The sequence below is a fragment of the Miscanthus floridulus genome, chromosome 6, assembly GCF_019320115.1.
Source record: "Miscanthus floridulus cultivar M001 chromosome 6, ASM1932011v1, whole genome shotgun sequence".
Taxonomy (NCBI): Eukaryota; Viridiplantae; Streptophyta; class Magnoliopsida; order Poales; family Poaceae; genus Miscanthus; species Miscanthus floridulus.
In genome coordinates, this window is record NC_089585.1 from 117,929,702 (window position 1) to 117,947,858 (window position 18,157).

At 46.3% G+C, this 18,157-nt stretch overlaps 1 protein-coding gene and 2 pseudogenes across 1 annotated transcript; all 3 read right to left on the reverse strand.

The window, feature by feature from the left end:
• Nucleotides 1-4,293: 4,293 nt before the first annotated feature.
• LOC136459266 (putative glucan endo-1,3-beta-glucosidase GVI) lies at nucleotides 4,294-6,770 on the reverse strand (annotated as a pseudogene).
• A 974-nt stretch (nucleotides 6,771-7,744) lies between these two features.
• On the reverse strand, nucleotides 7,745-13,569 carry LOC136459267 (probable glycerol-3-phosphate dehydrogenase [NAD(+)] 2, cytosolic). Its single transcript, XM_066459142.1, has 5 exons — nucleotides 12,436-13,569; nucleotides 11,516-11,737; nucleotides 10,860-11,107; nucleotides 8,254-8,393; nucleotides 7,745-8,016 (listed from the first exon to the last, which is right to left on the reverse strand). The coding sequence occupies exons 1-5, from the start codon at nucleotides 13,076-13,078 to the stop codon at nucleotides 7,878-7,880; spliced, it is 1,392 nt and encodes a 463-aa protein (XP_066315239.1). The 5' UTR covers nucleotides 13,079-13,569; the 3' UTR covers nucleotides 7,745-7,877.
• Nucleotides 13,570-15,135: 1,566 nt separating this feature from the next.
• On the reverse strand, nucleotides 15,136-18,157 carry LOC136459268 (protein GAMETE CELL DEFECTIVE 1, mitochondrial-like; annotated as a pseudogene).

Below are 18,157 nucleotides of genomic sequence, written 5' to 3' on the forward strand. Positions count from 1 at the left end.
TATTGAGCGTCTGGCTTAAATGATGTGATTAGAGGATACGAGGTTTATACTGGTTCGGGCAGAATGTCCCTACATTCATTTCATCACTGCTGCTCATGTTACTAGCACCAAAAGTTTATAGTAGGGGTTACAAATGGGCGAGAGAGGGATATACCCCAGGTCTCTGGTGGAAAGAGTGAATGGGTGCCGAGAGCTCGATTGATGCTCAGTCGTGTGCTTGTGTTGTGTTCTGATCGGTTTAAGGTTCGATGGGTTCGTGATGGTTCGATCGGGTCTAGCCTAGATCGATCTGATGCTAGTCCCCCTCCATGGGATGCCCTGCTTTTCTCTTTTATAGACCAGGGGAAAACACGGGTTACAGCGGAGGAAAAGAGAAGAAACGAGAGGGAGAGGATGACCCTCAAGACCGCCGGGTCCTTCTTATCCTTTATGTGGGTCCCACTGACCCTGTAGATGTCAACAGAGATAGTTCCACGTCGTGGCCCCGTCCGCCACTGGCGCCACGCGCAAGCGTCATCTACCGATCATGACGTTCTATTCCGTCGCAGCGAACGTCGTGGTGAGCTGACGCGTCTACCAGTGTTCGTACGGGGGTTAGGTAAAACAACACCGGTACATCTGACGCTGTTCTTGATGTGAACCCTCTGGTATAGCCCCCCATGCCCACATGTTACATCGGGCACGTGCTGGTCTCTTTCCTGGTGTCAGAGCTTTGACCTAGGCCCATATGCTTGGACCTAAAGTGGTTGGTGGCGACATGGGTCTCCGTCGAGCGAGACGGAGTCCGCGGCTTTGGGGTTGGGAGAGGCGGAGTCCTCCCCCAGAGGTCGAGCGAGGCGGAGCGCAAACCTAAGGGTCGGGCGAGGCGAAGCCTACGGCCTTAGGGTCGGGCGAGGCGGAGCACAAACCGAAGGGTCAGGCGTGGCGCAGGGCAAACTGAAGGGTCGGGCGAGACGGAGCCCTCCTCTAGAGGCCGGGTGAGGCAGAGCGCAAGCGTCGAGCGAGGTGGAGTGTGCGGCCTTGGGGTCGGACGAGGCGGAGCCCTCCCTCAGGGGTCGGGTGAGGCGGAGCCCTCACCCAGAGGTCGGACGAGGCAGAGCTTGCATGTCTGGGGTCGGTTGGAGCTGTAGTCGCGCTTTTGACAGCTCGAATGAATCAATGTTGATGGTCATTAGCTCCTCCTCTTCGGGTACCCTAGTATTGGTCCCCGACAGTTAGCTCATACTACTTCCAATCCAAATGATAGAATAATTTTGGCTTTACCTACATTTTTCTGTGTATTTAGACATAATGTAGATAAATGTATAGCAAAAGGTACATACTAAAAAAATCAAAATGTTATAGTTTAGAATGAAAGGAGCAACTAATATTAGGCCTTATTTGGCATAATTCTATTTCACTGGTGAAGTCATTTTTAGTTTCAACTCCACCGACATATTTATTGGTGGAACTAAAGTTGTTTTGGTGAACCGTTTAACAAAACAAAATAAATGTTACGCGATAGTCCAGGCACGTCAATGTTTGTCAGTATCAAAGCAGGTAGAGGTGCCACGGATGTACAGTTGCTATATAGCTAACCAACAGATACTCCCGTTATCCAAGAAAGAGTACAATTCTAGCACAATGTCATATTTTATTATCTTAATTTAATTAATTATAGATAAAAATTATGAATATTTATGATGTCAATAAGTATTATTAAATTAATTACGAAATGTATTTTTATAATAAATTAATTTAGAGTCATAAACGTGAATATCAGTTATTAGAAATTTGATGAAGCGAGAACCATTTTAACTTACATGCAAATTACAGTTGCGTTCTTTTTTCCGGATGGAGGAAGTACCTAATAAACAACGTGGGTCCATGTGTCTGTTACAACTAATATTTCTACCGGATAACTGTCCTGTTCACTTGACTTATAAGCCGTACTTTTTCAGCTAACGAATAATATTTTTCTCTCATAACAAATCAGCCAATAATACTTTCAGCCATGCTTATCAGTCAAGGAAACAGGGCAAACATTGAAGGTCCGCAACTTTGCATCATGTGTTGTCTCTGCTTCTACTATAATACTTCCCCCTCTCTAGAAATATCGTTACGAGGTTTGTATCGATCAAACTTTTCTAAATTTGACTAAGATTTACAATAACAACATTAGTATCTCAAATAATTTTATTATAAAAATATATTCAATGATGTATCTAATAATATTAATTATACATCACAAATATTAATATTTTCATTTTTGGTTAAAGTTGGAAATAATTATCTTCTTTTAGAAAGTGATGAAAATGACACTCTCTGTGAGGACGATAGATTTGTTGACATGATGAGAACTGCTCAAGCCAAAGGAAATAGGGACTTTTTTTCTTTGTCCACGCAATAGTCCAAGAGAATTAATGCAGCACAGTGTGATGAACTAACCTCTTTTATTAAAAAAACGAAACAAGACGCAGTCCCCTGAAAGTCAAAAATCTTGAGAGGAGGAAAGGCAGAAGCCATGGTACAGTACTCGCGTGCGCGCCACCCGATAAAGCAGGCGATGTCGACTGGGCGACAGCGCTGAGGACTTTTGGTACTTGCCATGCTCTGCTGTACTCCCTCACTCCCGTATTATTTATCATTTTGTACAGTAAGTTTAACTTAATTGGAAGGAAATGTCTGTAATGTTTATATCTTTAAATAAATTTATTAAAAAAATAAGATTCAAAGATCTTTATAATAATATCAATTATATACCATAAATATTAATATTTTCAATATATATTTTGTCAAAATTTTGGAGAAGCAAAAATGATAAATATTTTAGGACCGAGTGAGTACATGTAAATACTTTAGCCATGTCAATCTTTGATATTAATTAAGAGTATTAAATATAGACTAATTATACAGATATTGTTAATTTACGAGACGAATCTATTAAGTCTAATTAGTTCATAGTTTGACAATATGTTGCTACAGTAAATATTTGCTAACGACAGATTAATTAGATTTAATAGATTCGTATAGTAAATTAGTTCAGGGTTTCTATAATTAATTTTATAATTAACTCATGTCTAGCCGGTCTGATTAGCCACCGAACGTTCGAAGTGATAACGACTAAAGTTAGCACTACGCTGGCACGAGTTCGCCCACACGGCTACAGGGGTTGTGTGTGCGTGGGCGTGTCTGACTCTACACACTTCATGAAATGTGTGAGGCCGTGGCCCATATTGACGCCCAGCTCGTGGGATAAATAGGCCCGTAAATGTAGGGCCCAGTTACAAGGGTAAGAGGCCCAGTTGCACGGGTAAGAGCGAAATGGTGTCGCCCGTGTATCATAGACAGCACAAATACACACGTTGATCTGTTTCAGCATTTCAGGTGCGAAGTCGTCAACTGTCGGCTGTCACGAAATTTCTGTAACGGGCACTATATATATGCAGTTATACATACAAAGAAAATCCAGAAATTTTCTCCAAGCAGCGCATAAAAAACTATCTTAACAATATATGCAGTATTGCAGAGTTACTGACGTTGATTCATGCTTTAAGACGCACTCATATATAAGGATGGCAACGGGGACCCGATACCCGATGGGTATTTGATCCATTAGGGAATGGGGATGGGATCATATCTTTACCCACGGGCATCTAAATGGGAGAATCCATACCCGACGGGTATAACGGGTACGGGAACGTTCCCTGTTTACCCGTCCCCGTTACCCGTTGGGGAACCCGACTATTTGAGCTGTCATGCGAGTATTAGGCCCAAAGAAGCTCAACATAGATATTTTGGTCCAAATCTGAACAGTCATATATATAATTTGTGTGTTCTAGGAACCCTCGTTCAATTTTTCCTCACCATCTCCGCCAGCAGCACAAGCACGCCTGTCTCACGAGCGCTCGTGCCCCTCGCTTCCTCAGTTCGGTCTCTCTGCCATATTTGCTCGTCCTCCTCGCAACCTCGCTCCTTCTCCTCGGCATCTCCGAGACTCGACACTTATACCCGGGTGAAGAAGAAACGTCTCCGATTGCAAAACTGCGACCCCAAGTGTCCTTGTTTATCGGGTATGCAGTACCCGTCGGGTATCTGTTACCCGACCGATACCCGACGGGTACGGGGATGGGCAAGAATCTATACCCGAGACAGTTAATGGGGATGGGGACAGGAAGAGAACGTTCCGGCGATACCCGACGGGTATATACCCGTTGCCATCCTTACTCATATAGTCCTATGTGCAAACGCCACCAATCATCGACGATCCAACCGTTCGATGAACCCTACTGGTACTAGCTGCGACTAATCATCTCCTAATAATAATAATAATAATAATAATAAAGCAGATCATGTCGATGCGACAGTACATAAACGGAAAAGCTAAAACACACTCGGGTCTAAATAAATTTTCTTTAAAAATGCCAATGCGTCCTTAATCCATGCAGCGTACGTAGTTCGTTGTTCGTCTACGACTCTACGAGGAAGATGCCGCCGTGAAATCGACGTGGTACACCTCGGTCATGTCCGGCTGGAACAGGCCGAAGTGCTGCTCCACGCCCTCGGGCTTCTTGTTCTCGTTGAACATGGCGAAGACGAAGGCCTCCACGGCCTTCCCGGGCCGCCGCGGCGTGCCGCGCCCGCTCCCGACGTGGCGTACCACGTTATTGACGTACGCCGCCGCGTTCCCCACGCTGGCGCCCGCGCCGCCACCCGGTCTCCGACACCACCACCTCCAGGCCCGCCGGCGCGCCGGCCCTCTCCAGCGCCGCATACACGGCGTCCACGATGGCGTCGAACATGTTGCCGTACGACGCCCCGCCGTCCGTCACGGTCACGGCCCCGCCCGCGCCGCCCGAGGCGGACGCGGACTGCAGCAGCGCGTAGTCGAGCGGCACCGACGACGGGTCGGCCGAGTAGGCAAAGTACGGGTACACGTTGACGAGCAGCGGCGTGGACCTGGACGTCAGGAACGACGCGATGGGCGCCAACGACGGCAGCGCCGCCTCCGAGAAGGCGCCCTGCGACGGCGGGTACGAGGACCCCAGCACGGACGTCGACACGGCCGTGGTGACCGGCACGCCGCCGTCTCCGCCGAGCCCCGCCGCGCAGAGCGCGCGGACTCGAGGTTCTGCATGGCCGGGAGGACGTAGGAGGCGAGGTCCCCCGGAATGACCTCGTTGCCCGCGGCCACGTAGCGGAAGCGGACGGCGCCGGCGAAGGGCTGCACGTAGGCTTGCACCCACGACGCGGCGAACGAGGGGTCGGAGGCCAGGCGGGCGAGGTCCTCGTTCAGGGTGCCGAGGACGACGCCGAGGCCTGAGCCTTGGAGCGCCGCGAGGACGGTGGTGTCCGGGTGGAACAGCCGGACGTCGGTGATGCTCCTGGACTTGCACAGCGCGATCACCTTGTCGGGGGACGGCAGGTTGTTGGCGATCATGCCATAGTTCACGCCGATGCCTTCGACTCCTGAACGACACATAACTCTTGAACAGTAAGCAGAGAACGACTGATCAAAGCATGCATGAAACTTCGAGCTGTTAAAACTAACTTAACAAAAAGGCAATGCAATTCATGCTAATTTATCCTGTTGAATCTAACCTCCTAACATGGTAGGAGTACAATACAACTCGTATCAATTTGTTGGGAGATTTCTTGCAAATTGTGTACTAGGCTGGGGAAAATGTTCATCACTATTATTAGTATGTATGGACATGGATCCTTTGAATTCCTTGATTTCCTCTAGGGAGGAGCAGTAACTTTGAAATGGAAAGTGCACAGGTTGAAATAGAAATTGTACTTTGGATCGCTCCTTTTTAGCTATCGCCAATTAAGGCGTGCATTGCAGTACTACTACTGCTCTTCATAAGGGGCTATGTATCTCTGTTGATGTTTCACTATCATAATTGAACACATAACTTCAGATTGACAGGCAAACCAACATGGCAACAAGAACCCGTACAGAAATTAAACCAACCATGGCTATCTGATCCATGGAGGAAGGAGACCATCTGTCAAGAGGGTTAGACGAGAGAGCCCGACCATGCATTAACGTGAAGTCGTTCAGAACAGAACAGTGAAAGAAACCCTCCATCAGCAGCTTATAACAAACAAAATAAAGGATGCTGTTTACTGCGTAAATGATTTCTCGACTTGGGTACAAAACAGAGGTATACAGGTAAGAGCAACAGAGCCAGAACCAGAACAGGCTGTAATGGCTAACAATCGACGCTAAAAGGTTATCCAAAGAATAAAAGCTCTCGTGAAACGGAAAGGTACAGGTGAAAGTAGACACTAATCTTTTAATGCCTCGGCAGAACTCCTGCCGCTTCTGTTGAGAAAGAAAGATAATAACAGAAACCAAACAGCGACAATATCTGACATTTGCAAGAATCAATTACTCGTCGAAAGAAAAAAAAAAATCAGCCTATGTAACGTTGGGTCTGTTCTCATGTTCCTAACAAGAAGCAATTGCACGTACTAACTACGGCACCGTATAGGTGTATACTCAAGACAGTCAATATCGCAACACCTTGGAACAGATGGACACATGGTAAGAAGGTAAACCAAATTCACCAGCTAGCAGCTGTGAAGCGATGCGCTCATCACCTGAGAAGGACAACGAGAGCAGCAAGCTGCAGCTGCAGGCGGAGATCCACAGAGCGGCGGCGGCCATCCTCATCGCGGTTCCTCGTCAGGCTTGGAGGAGCATCAGGCAGTTTCTTTTTTTCTGCAAAAATTTCTCTGCTTCCTTGTGAGCCTTCCACCTCCGGCACGCACGGCTCGCTATATATATGGGCGGGCCCTGCAACCACCGATTGGCCACGACCCAATAGGCCCGCGCGTGCCCGTGTGTCAGGCGGGCACCGAAACGCACGGCCTGAACGTCTATGTGAGTCGCAATGCGGTTGATGCCTGATGGAAACTGCACGTCCGCCGCCGGGACTTTCCGTGCTTGGTCTGCCTCCAGATTCAGCAGGTTCGGTGCTTCGACGGGAAACTCTACTTCTCCATTATGGTCAACAACAACAATCATTTGGGATGCAATCTGCTGAAAGGAAAATTTCCCCGCGTCTTTCGTGCGTATGCCTTATTTGGACCATATAAGGATTTATATTAAAGTGAAACTTACGAACATCTTGAATTTTGGAGAAACTTTAAAAGGTGGTCTGCTATGGTTACAGCACTCGACACATTGACTAGAGCCACTTGACACGCAGATCGCGGAATGGTCCGATTTTGCCAACTAAACTGTGAATATCAGTGCAAATTTACACAAAAACTGTGTCTTCCAGAAGAAAAATGAAAACAGGCGTTTTACCATTTTCATAACACGTGTGATCAAGGAGAAAAAGCTCTTCTGTTGGCAAACAAACGACACAAAATTCAGAAAAAAAAACGGCCCACAAAGATGGGCCGACGCTCTTTCATTTTGCCCCACGAAAACAGTTGCGAAAATCAAATTTACCTTCTTTAATTGGAAAACAGTTTTGATGTTGGCTGACGTAGAATCATGTCAACCTTCCTACACATGTCAGCCACCCTTGCAATAATTCAGGAGTCATTTATACTTTACCAAAAAAGTTGTAGAAATAATTTTTCGAAAAATATGCAAATATTTTTTTTCCTGAAAATATGCATTTCAAAATACTAAAATATGATTTAATCTAAGAAAATTCATAGATTTTTTTTACTCAGAAAAAATATGAAATCATTTTATTTTCTTCCTTGAAATCATGCCCTGCATCATACAAGGCTACTAATATTTACCAAGCTAAATAAATACCTTCTCAGATTTAACTAATGTTACAACAACAATTACACCGTGCATAAACATATAGCAACTCACAAGATCGTCTGAGTTCTAACCAATAAGGGAAAGGGAAAGAAAATAACTTCTAGGTTTTGACATCTTTTGGTTGACCAAGAAGAGATGGTCGGTAGAGTGAATGGCCTTGTGCCATCTCAATTCTTTCACGCGGATCATACATTGTCTCATCTCTTATAGCCTGAAGAATCGAATCAGCAGGACGGTCCCTGTGCATTATATGTAAACAGACCAACTCAGTCAAATATCAGAAAACCTTAGTTCACTGAATTATTTCCAAACTATTGAAACATAAAGTAGAATAGCTCGCACAAAGGCAGGGGCAGAAGGAACCATGACAATCAAGTTATCAGTATGTATGGGTTAGTAATATAGGTTACTGACATAGGTAATCCAATCAAAATGTAACTGGTGTAGAGTATGTTGAGTTGGTCTTAGGTCCTAACCTCGTGATCAAAATCCTATGTAGTGCTTTTAGGATCGGGCACATCTCAACCGGCGCAACAGATCTGTTGGCTTCTGGATGCATGACACTTAAGCTATCCTGACTAAGAAGCTCATAAAACGCTTCAACTGCAGAGACACCCTGAAATCAAATGGCAATAGGATAATTCATTACATGAACCATTTAGGCATATTCATGCAGTTCTTCGAAGTTTAGATGTCAATCAAAATTAAAAGGGTTAAGTCCAATTTACACCCTCCAACTTGCAGCAAAGTTCGGATTTCAACCTCGAACTTCAAAACCGGACAACTTTGGCCCTCCAACTCTCGAAAAAGTTAAACATTCAACCTTGACGGTTTTGTGGATGAACAGTAACTTTTGATATTTTTGGGTGGCACCAAAATTTTATATTATTTTTTCAAGCATCTTAACATCCTCAAATGAAAAAACTCAAAACTACAAAGTTGTAGATCTCGTCGAGGTCTACAATTTACATATAAAAATTATCTTCATCCGACATCGTATTGAAGGGTTTTCTATTTTTTGAAATTTGAGTCTCATCACGTGATTAAATATGGTGCTGAAATTTTATATTATTTTTTCGAGCATCTTACTGTCCTCAAATGAAAAAACTCAAAACCACAAAGTTGTAAATCTCATCGAGGTCTACAATTTACATATAAAAATTATCTTCATCCGACATCGTATTGAAGGGTTTTCTATTTTTTAAAATTTGAGTCTCATCACGCGATAAAATATGGTGCTGAAATTTTATATTATTTTTTCGAGCATCTTACTGTCCTCAAATGAAAAAACTCAAAACTACAAAGTTGTAGATCTCATCGAGGTATACAATTTACATATAAAAATTATCTTCATCCGACATCGTATTGAAGGGTTTTCTATTTTTTGAAATTTGAGTCTCATCACGCGACAAAATTGTTTCACACGTGATGAGACTCAAATTTCAAAAAATAGAAAACCCTTCAATACGATGTCGGATGAAGATAATTTTTATATGTAAATTATAGACCTCGATGAGATCTATAACTTTATAGTTTTGAGTTTTTTCATTTGAGGACAGTAAGATGTTCGAAAAAATAATATAAAATTTCAGCACCATATTTTATCGCGTGATGAGACTCAAATTTCAAAAAATAGAAAACCCTTCAATACGATGTCGGATAAAGATAATTTTTATATGTAAATTGTAGACCTCGATGAGATCTACAACTTTGTAGTTTTGAGTTTTTTCATTTGAGGAAGTTAAGATGCTCGAAAAAATAATATAAAATTCTGACGCTCCTGAAAATATCAAAAGTTAGTGTTCACCCGCAAAACCGCCCAGAAGGTTGAAAGTTGAACTTTTTCGAGAGTTGGAGGGTCAAAGTTGTCCGGTTTTGAAGTTCGAGGTTGAAATCCGAACTTTGCTGCAAGTTGGAGGGTGTAAATTGGACTTAACCCAAATTAAAAAGGTTAATTGGATTCATGCCATTATAATTTTCGACGTTCGGAGAAACGCCATTACTATTCGTATATTTTGAAGCATGCCATTATAATTCTTCGTTTCCCACAAAAATGCCACTGAATATGTATGGACACAGTCTGGGCCCAGCTGCAGGCGTATACGAAGACGTATACTTCATCACCCCTGTCACTGACACGCGGGCCCCACATGTCATCTTCTTCTTCCTCCTCTCTCTCCATCCCGACGCGGCCACGGCCACGGCGAGTAGCAGCAGCAGCAGCACGCGGCCGAGCAGCAGCAGCAGCACGCCGGCAGCAGCACGCACAGCCATGGCGGGCCGGAGCTCCTCCGCCTCGAGCTCCCGCGCTGCCATGGTGGAGGAGCTCCCACGCGGCCACGGCAGGCGGAGTTGGCGGGCCAGAGCTCCTCTGCCTAGAGCAGCAGTAGCAGCAGCCCCAGGGGCGAAGCTCCAACCGCCGGAGCGTCGGCTCCACGGACGGGGATGATGGCGCGCCCGCCTCCAGCTCCGGCCACCGCGAGAAGAAGCTCCGCCTTGTCAAGTCGTCATGGGGCTCCACGAGCTGCTGCTGCTTGCCCATTCCTGGTGGCGCCAGCGGAGCTCGAGGCGCGGGAGCTTCGGCCCGCCATAGCTGCGCGCGAGCTCCACCCACCATGGCCGCGCAGCAGCTCCGCCCGCCATGGCCGCGCCGGGGCTCGAGGCGGAGAAGCTCCGGCACGCCATGGCTACGCGCGCAGCAACCGCCGAGACCACGCGGCCACGCGGGTGAGCAGCAGCCTCCTCCTTCAGTCGCCCCCATCCCTCCACTCCTCCCGTCGAGCACACTGCCAATGGCGGCTCTCGCCCACACCCCTTCGATGCGCCCATTAGGAGAGAGAGATGAGAGGAAGAAGAAGATGAAAGGTGGGGCCCGCGTGTCAGTGACAAGGAGATAAAGTATACGTCTTCGTATACGCTACAGCTGGGTCTAGGCTACGTCCATACGTATTCAGTGGCATTTTTGTGGCAAACGAAGAATTGTAATGGCATGCTTCAAAATAGACGAATAGTAATGGCGTTTCTCCAAACGTCGAAAATTATAATGACATTAATCCAATTAACCCAAATTAAAAGGGCATACCTGAATGGTCCCTTTTCCTTTAATGCTGTCACCCATTTCTAATGTCAATTCGCCTTTAGCTAACTTCTGCCCATACCATGCATTACGACCTTTCAACAATGTGACATAAGTGTCAGCTAATAAGGGTCCAGCAAGTTTTTCAGGTTCTTCTTCCAGAAGGTGTGTGATGTAGATCATCTCAGATGTGCAAAGTGCAAAGTAAACGGATTTGCTGGTTGCACTCTCGTTTGTTAGTGCAGCTACCATACCTGCAAGATATAAGAATGTTCAGCAAATTAATGAAACCATAGGCCTACTTGGGGTGTCACTGAGCGCCGTGCTATGTGCATAGAATAAAGTTCACTGCACCATGCATTTCTCATCACTTATTGTCTACTGAATCTTTCTTATAAGATGCTACGGCTAACATTTTTTTAGTTTCCTTTAAGACAACACATTCATATGAAGCAGGGCATCAGAAAATTCTATGAAGCAAGGCACTGATTCAAGAACATTAATTCAAGTTGGGAGGAAACAATGAAGAATGTGGTGGGGTGGCATGTGTGGTGTTGCAAGGGTTTCTAACCCCTCGTTTTCTTCTTAATATAATGATATACGCAGCTCTCCTCCGTGTTCGAGAAAAGAAGGAAACAGTGAAAAAGACAAATAGAAATTACCAGCACCAATAGCATAGACATTTTTTAAGCCACCCATGACTTCATGAGTGATGAGATCACTGTTATCCCACACAATAAAATGAGGCTGCCTCAAAAACTTTGCAAGAGGTTTTCTCCATTTGTCAGCTCCACAAATACGTGCATTTGCATATTCTTTGTTGTAAATTTCAGAAGCAATATTAGGTCCACCAAGATAAAGAATGTTCTCCAATGGAACTCCAGCTGCATTATACCAATAGTCCATAATAAATCAGACAAAGTTAAAGAGGGGAAAACAAATACTTGGATATTAGAAGGAAGCATGAAACAAATATGTATCTGATTTGATATGGATAAATATGTATGAAAACACTACAATGTTTTGTATGCAAAAACAGGAAACTGGAAAATGATTCAGGTAGCGTCTGGTGAAGCCCTATCAATTGGCTCACAGGATCGCTAACGCAATAGAAAACTTAATGGACCTCAATGCAGGATGATTGGATGAACAATTAGGTTAAATGGTTAATCAAGTGTCTTTGTCAAATTGTTGAAGAAACTTATCGAGAATATCATGTGAAGTCTAGCCATAAAATGAATATGTAGATGTCTAGATGATGATTCTACAGCACTCTGTAGAGGTTATCAGGAACCATTGTTGCAATTACAACTTTCTACTGGTAGACACCAAATGAAGACAATTCCATTCACATGTGAGTTGTCTTTGACAACATAACTGAAATACTAGTTCTAATGAAATTTGAAGCGAAGACCTATAATCGCAATTGAATATTGAGGTACCAGACTGAAGAAGCTAAGGGCAGAGATCCAAATTCGATATAACCGAGGAGAGTCACAAATAAAAACAGAGCCCGGTTTGAATTCAATAAAGAAATAGCACGGTTTAATGGTTAGTTAGACGAAAGGTCGAGGAACCTCACTTGCATTGCTAATCATCTGCGTGGGAGTTATGATCCGTGGCAGTGGATCCAGCGACGCCTCTATTCCCTTGGCGAGGGAGATGATGATGGGGGCAGTGATCCTCTCCTTCCAGTACCTCCCAATCTCCCCGAACACCTCCCTGGTGTCGGTGGACGGCACGCCGTTGACGACAATGTCGGCGTCCCAGACAGCCTCCTGCAGGTTGGTGACGACCTTGAGCGGGCAGAGCGGCGTGTCGATCATGTTGAGGCAGAAGCCGTCCCTGAGTATCTCGTCGGCGTAGAGCGTGCGGTCGCCGAGGCGCGCCTCGACATACTTGAGGTAGGCGCAGCGGCGGATCAGGCGGCGCAGGACGTCCTCGCGCGCGTTGATGACGTCGAAGAGGTGCTCGGCGGTGGCGCGGTCGACGGCGCGGCCCGGGCGGCGCCAGATGCGGACCTGCGCCTTGTCGCGGAGGTGGCCGTACGCGTCCTGCAGCAGCGCGCAGAAGACGCTGCCCCAGGCGCCCGCCCCGACGCCGACGATCCGGAGCGGGTCGCCGTCCGCCTTCCCCAGCTGCCGCCGCAGCGCGTCCAGCTTCTCCTCCACCACGGCCCCGTTCGCATGGCCGTCCGGCTGGCCCAGCGCCTCCGCCCCGCCCATTGCCTTGAGCCCTTGACCTCCTCCTCCGCCTCTTCCAGTCTCGCCTCTCGCCGCAAGCAAGGCAGGTTACATTAACCCGCCCGGTCTGACTCGTTCGGCAGAAGAGACGGGGAGGGCTGGATTACGCGACGAAAGCAGAGCTATAACAACAAATCCGGGGAGAGGAAGGAGCGGACGGCTTTTCTTTTAGCAGAAACGAGCTCGGATCGACGCGAATTCGGGTGGGTTTGGCCGCCGAATCGCAGCGAGGTGGCAGAAACAAAGCGACGGCCGGAGAGCCCGAGGGAGGCGGGGCTTTGCTGCCGGCTCGGCCGCCTCTGCCGCGGTTGCCGGTTGGGTTCGTGCGCCGGTACACGTCGCCTTCGCCTCGGGCTCTCGGCTCGGCCAGATCGGCGCCTGCCCAGTGCCCACGATGGACGAGGCAGAGAACAGTGAGGTACGGCTCGGCCGTGCGAAAGCGAGTTGGTTTTACGGCGAGGTACGGGGGCGAGGTGTCATTGTGGCAGGTACAAAGGTATTGGTGAGCAGGGGGCGGGGGCACGGGTGGGGGTTGGTGGGGTAGACCGGTTCGAGGATTTTGAATTTTGATTGATTGATGATGATGATGGATCATCACCATGGTGGGTGACGGCGGCAGATTGGGAGCTTCTGCCAGGCCAAGGCACCGCCGCCAGCTGCCCAGCTCGGCGCGGGCACGTCGGGCGTGTGGCGTGTGACCATCACGACACAGGAAATGATGTTTCTGCAACAGTTTTTTTTACGTCATTCTAGTCTGATTTTCTCTCGTGAAGAAATTGCATGTCAGCTAAACAGAAACCGATCCACTCGCCAAAAATAAAAAAAAACCCCACGAAATGCTGTGCGTAAACATCGATCCGACAAAGGCGAAACTTTTTCCAAAAAAAAAAAGACAAAGGCGAAACTTGCACGAAAACAGGCAGCGTTTGTTTCCACACTCAATCAACTGCACCCTGGAGAGGTACAAGTAGGAATTTGGAGGCAATATGGTCGGGGCCCATTAGCCGCATTAAAAATGCAGAACGAACTTGATCCAAACACTCCTAATAGTTTCAGTACGAGCATTGCAGCTTATTTGCAGCACCAGCAACAGTAGCTTCCCTCTGCTGGCACTGTACGACAGGCTGTTTCTTTGTCTGCAAATAAGTTACGCCGAACAAGCTGAATTTTTATACAAGGAGCGGCATACGCCTATTTAGAGCACGAGCAATGGAGGTTAACACTCCTAATAGTTTCAGTACAAATAAAGTAGTCCTCTAAGAAATATTGAGACTATTATTTACACAATGCAAACTATCATTTCTTAGGGTCTCAAGAGTGCATTCTTCTTCCATCATGTGTTGTTTTTATTATCTCTCCCTCTTCTACTTGTATGGATCATCTTCTCTCTCCCTAAGCATACCTCGAGTAACTATGATAACTCTACATCACCTACTTTTTTTGTGCAAAATGTCATCGGATACTACATGGATTTTGGGCTACTTTTGGAGCCACCGCCACCGCCACCGCCACCACGCTGGGGAAGCCCTCGCCAACCTCGCTCGTCAAGACAATGTGAGTGAATCTACAGCCAAGAACCAAGTTCCAAGAGTGGTTGATACTGATTGTACTTACTCCATTGCAACTACTCACAAGAGACACTGGATGTCCCGTTTCACCCGTTTCAGAAAACCAGAGATTTTCCAATTTCCCAAGTCGGTTAAAGTTTCGTTCACTAAATCATGTTAGCAGTTTACTACAAAGAGCACCTGCCGCTTAATTGATTACTACAAAGAGCATCTGCCACTCTAAACAAACATGAAATTAATTTTATGTTTCAAAAAAAACATGAAATTAAATTTAAGCTGAGAGTATGCCCGTGAAGCTGAAACGACACAGAACAATATTTTACACCAAGCTATTCACTGAGCGCACGAGAAAATAAATCTCGAGTTTCAGCTTATCAGAAAATGTCTATATGCAAAGTGTTTTGCCTTGCAGCTCCGGCAACGAAGCACGTGGCTTGGAAATGTTGCTCGGCAATGTATACAGATGGGAGGAACACCAACAGTTCAAAAGATGATTATTCAGCTGCCTAAATGTGGGAAAATCATCCATGTTACAAAATACGATACTCAGCAACATCAAACCATCTACTGTACTGCGAAAACACAGGACCAATTCTGGGGGTTCCAAACAACTTCACAGTTTCAGCTTCAGCCTCCCTGGAGAATGTCAAAAGACAGTTGAGAAAATTTGAATTTCGACAAACTGAGGTTGTCCACGTCACTTGTATGGTGCAATTATCCTCCTTCGCCGTTTTGGAGTCTCCCGCTTAACATACATCTTCTCCATATCATTTAGTGGCCGGCTTGATCCATCAGGCAAGCTGATGAACTTCCAGCCCCCTCCTGCACCACGCTTTCCCTGAGAACCAAGCTTTTCGACCATGTAGCTCCATCCATTGTCTGGCCGGCGCCGGCTGTACTTGTGGCACTTAACCTCCCCTGCCACCTGCAGTCCAACATATGATTTGTCTCATCTTACCATTCAAATTTTAATTATGAAGTCGTATATGCAATCAACAACAGTCGAGACAGTTTCAGCTATGGTTTTTTGTGGCCATGACATAGATAAATAATAAGATCCAGGTGTGTAACTTAACGCACATTCGCACTGAACTATAACAGATCAGATTGCTCATCAGAAACGTAAAGCTGGTCCTATACATGATGGAGATCAAAAAGTGCTTACCTTCTTCTTGTTGAATTCCAAGCGCTGAACAAATTCCTCATACAACATTTGATCTTCTTCACTGAAATTTCATATAGAACCTCATCAGGATCTCGTGTTGTGCCATCCCAGCCCTCTGGCATCACTTTGAAGTCAGGTTTATATGGAAGGGTAGCTACATGAAATTCCCTGTCATGAGAATTGAAGAACCTGCAGGAGAAAAGAAAAGAAGGTTCAGATGTTGCATACTGTTGACATTCAGAAAAATTATTACTTCCTCAGGTCAAAAGATATGTTGTTTAGAACAAGATTTAGTTAAACATAAAAACAACAAACACCAATAACTTCATTTTTTTTAGTTTGGAGACATGCATGATATATGTGTATATTTGTATGAAAAAACACTTCCAAAATCTCATAAATTTGGAGGATTTTAAGAACACATTCTAGAAGATATTAGCGGTCAAAGATATCCATGGAAGATCGTGCAAAGTCAAACATGTATTTGTACGTATGGCAAACAATACTGTACACATTAAGGGCGCGTGTGGATAGACGCCCTCGCATGCCTGGCCATAAATTGGTCATTGACCGTAGGCTGGATAAGAGTTTGGATCCCAGCCACGTTTTGGCTTGCTCAGCACCGCATGGCCAACGTGTAATTCACTCTGCAGCCGACGCGGACCCAATTCCTGGGCCGATGATTCGGGCGCCTAAATTTGGCTAGCCAACCGATAATTTAGGGCACAGAACGGCAGCAACCAAACGCACCCTAATTGCATATGTTGATATCATTTAGAATAAAAAATACAAGGAAAGATACTCGTGGCACATCAATCACGTGCAATTACCTCTGCACAATCTTAATATTTCAAATGACTACGGTTAGAAAATACAGATTTATCTTCCACAATGATATATTGACTTTCACTTCTCATTAGAGACAACAACAACAACATAGCCTTTCACTTCTCATTAGAGAAATACAAAGAATAAATAAATTGGAGAAGTCGATATGACAATGTCTATCAAGCACTAATGACAAAACTTACATGCACATCACATGACAAATGAAACGCTGCAGAAATCCAATACTTCCATTAACAACTCCACAATATGATCAGATATGTAAGGTTTGTACAGAGACATTTTAAAAATTAATTTGACAAGATTGAACGCATCAAGTTTTTATATGTGCCAAATACCTAACTGAGTGCACCTCATACCCTGAAAAAGAATTGTCAATCACTTCATTTCTTTGACTACACATCTAATCATATATTCAAGACAGAGTGCCAAACTACAGCGTCCATTTTGAAGAAGTTACAGGTTTGTTTTCCTTACCGTTTAGTTCTAAGTTCTAACCTAAGCATTGCAAGTGTGGTTATGGTTTGGAGCAGTTGATAATTCCATCGATGGAAATTTGCATGGTGCAACAACTCAGTGTCCTTACTCTCTTTGCATTTCTAACAAATTGGTGTCGTTAACCGATACCCATTAGTTATGTATGTTTCTAGCTTATTTAGCACTTTCAGTTGTTCCTACTTAAACAGGCCTAAACTATAAGGAACTGGACTATATATATAAAACAGAAAACCAAATCAAACGAACTATTTGACGTACTCTGGGCAGCTGTCGAGCAGGATTTCGATGGAGTCGTCGAGCGGCTGGCCCCTCTTCCTCTCCTCTTCCTCCTCCATCTCCTTGAGCCAGAGGATGGCGTGCACGCGCTGTCGCATGACGCGGAAGTCCTTGGCGAGCCGCTCCACGGTGTAAGTCGCGGGGTCCTCCTTGTGCAGCCGGTACATCTCCTGCTTCTCCGAGTCCTTGAGGTACGAGCCCCGAGCGCCCGGCTCTCGCACCTGCTTCAGCAGCGCACAGGTCTCCCGCATCCGGTCGTCCCATGAATCCACGAACGCCTTCGCCTCGACATTGCTACGCTCCAGATCCCGGATCATCTCGTCCCACTCGTCCATGGAGCGAACGGCCGCCTGCTCACGGGAGACGGGCGCGGACTGAGAAGGGACCGGGTGGCCGACGGAGGGCGAAGGGACTGGGCGGCCGACGGAGGGCGAGGATCCGTCGAAGTGGTCCTTGGTGAGGCCGGTGGACCAGGTGGAGCCCCATTCGTCCCCACCCCCGCCCCCGCCCTCGCCGCTGCCTCCTCCGGGGAAGGAGGAGGCGCCCCATTCGTCCCCACCTCCGCTGCCCCCGGAAAAGGAGGCCGAAGAGAGGAGGCGGAGGAGGGAGGAGATCCGAGAGGACGCGGACGCGGCGGCGGCCGGCGGCGCAGGGAGGTGGCCATGGAGGAGGGTTTTGCGGAGGACGAGCATTTTGGGGTTCCGCTGG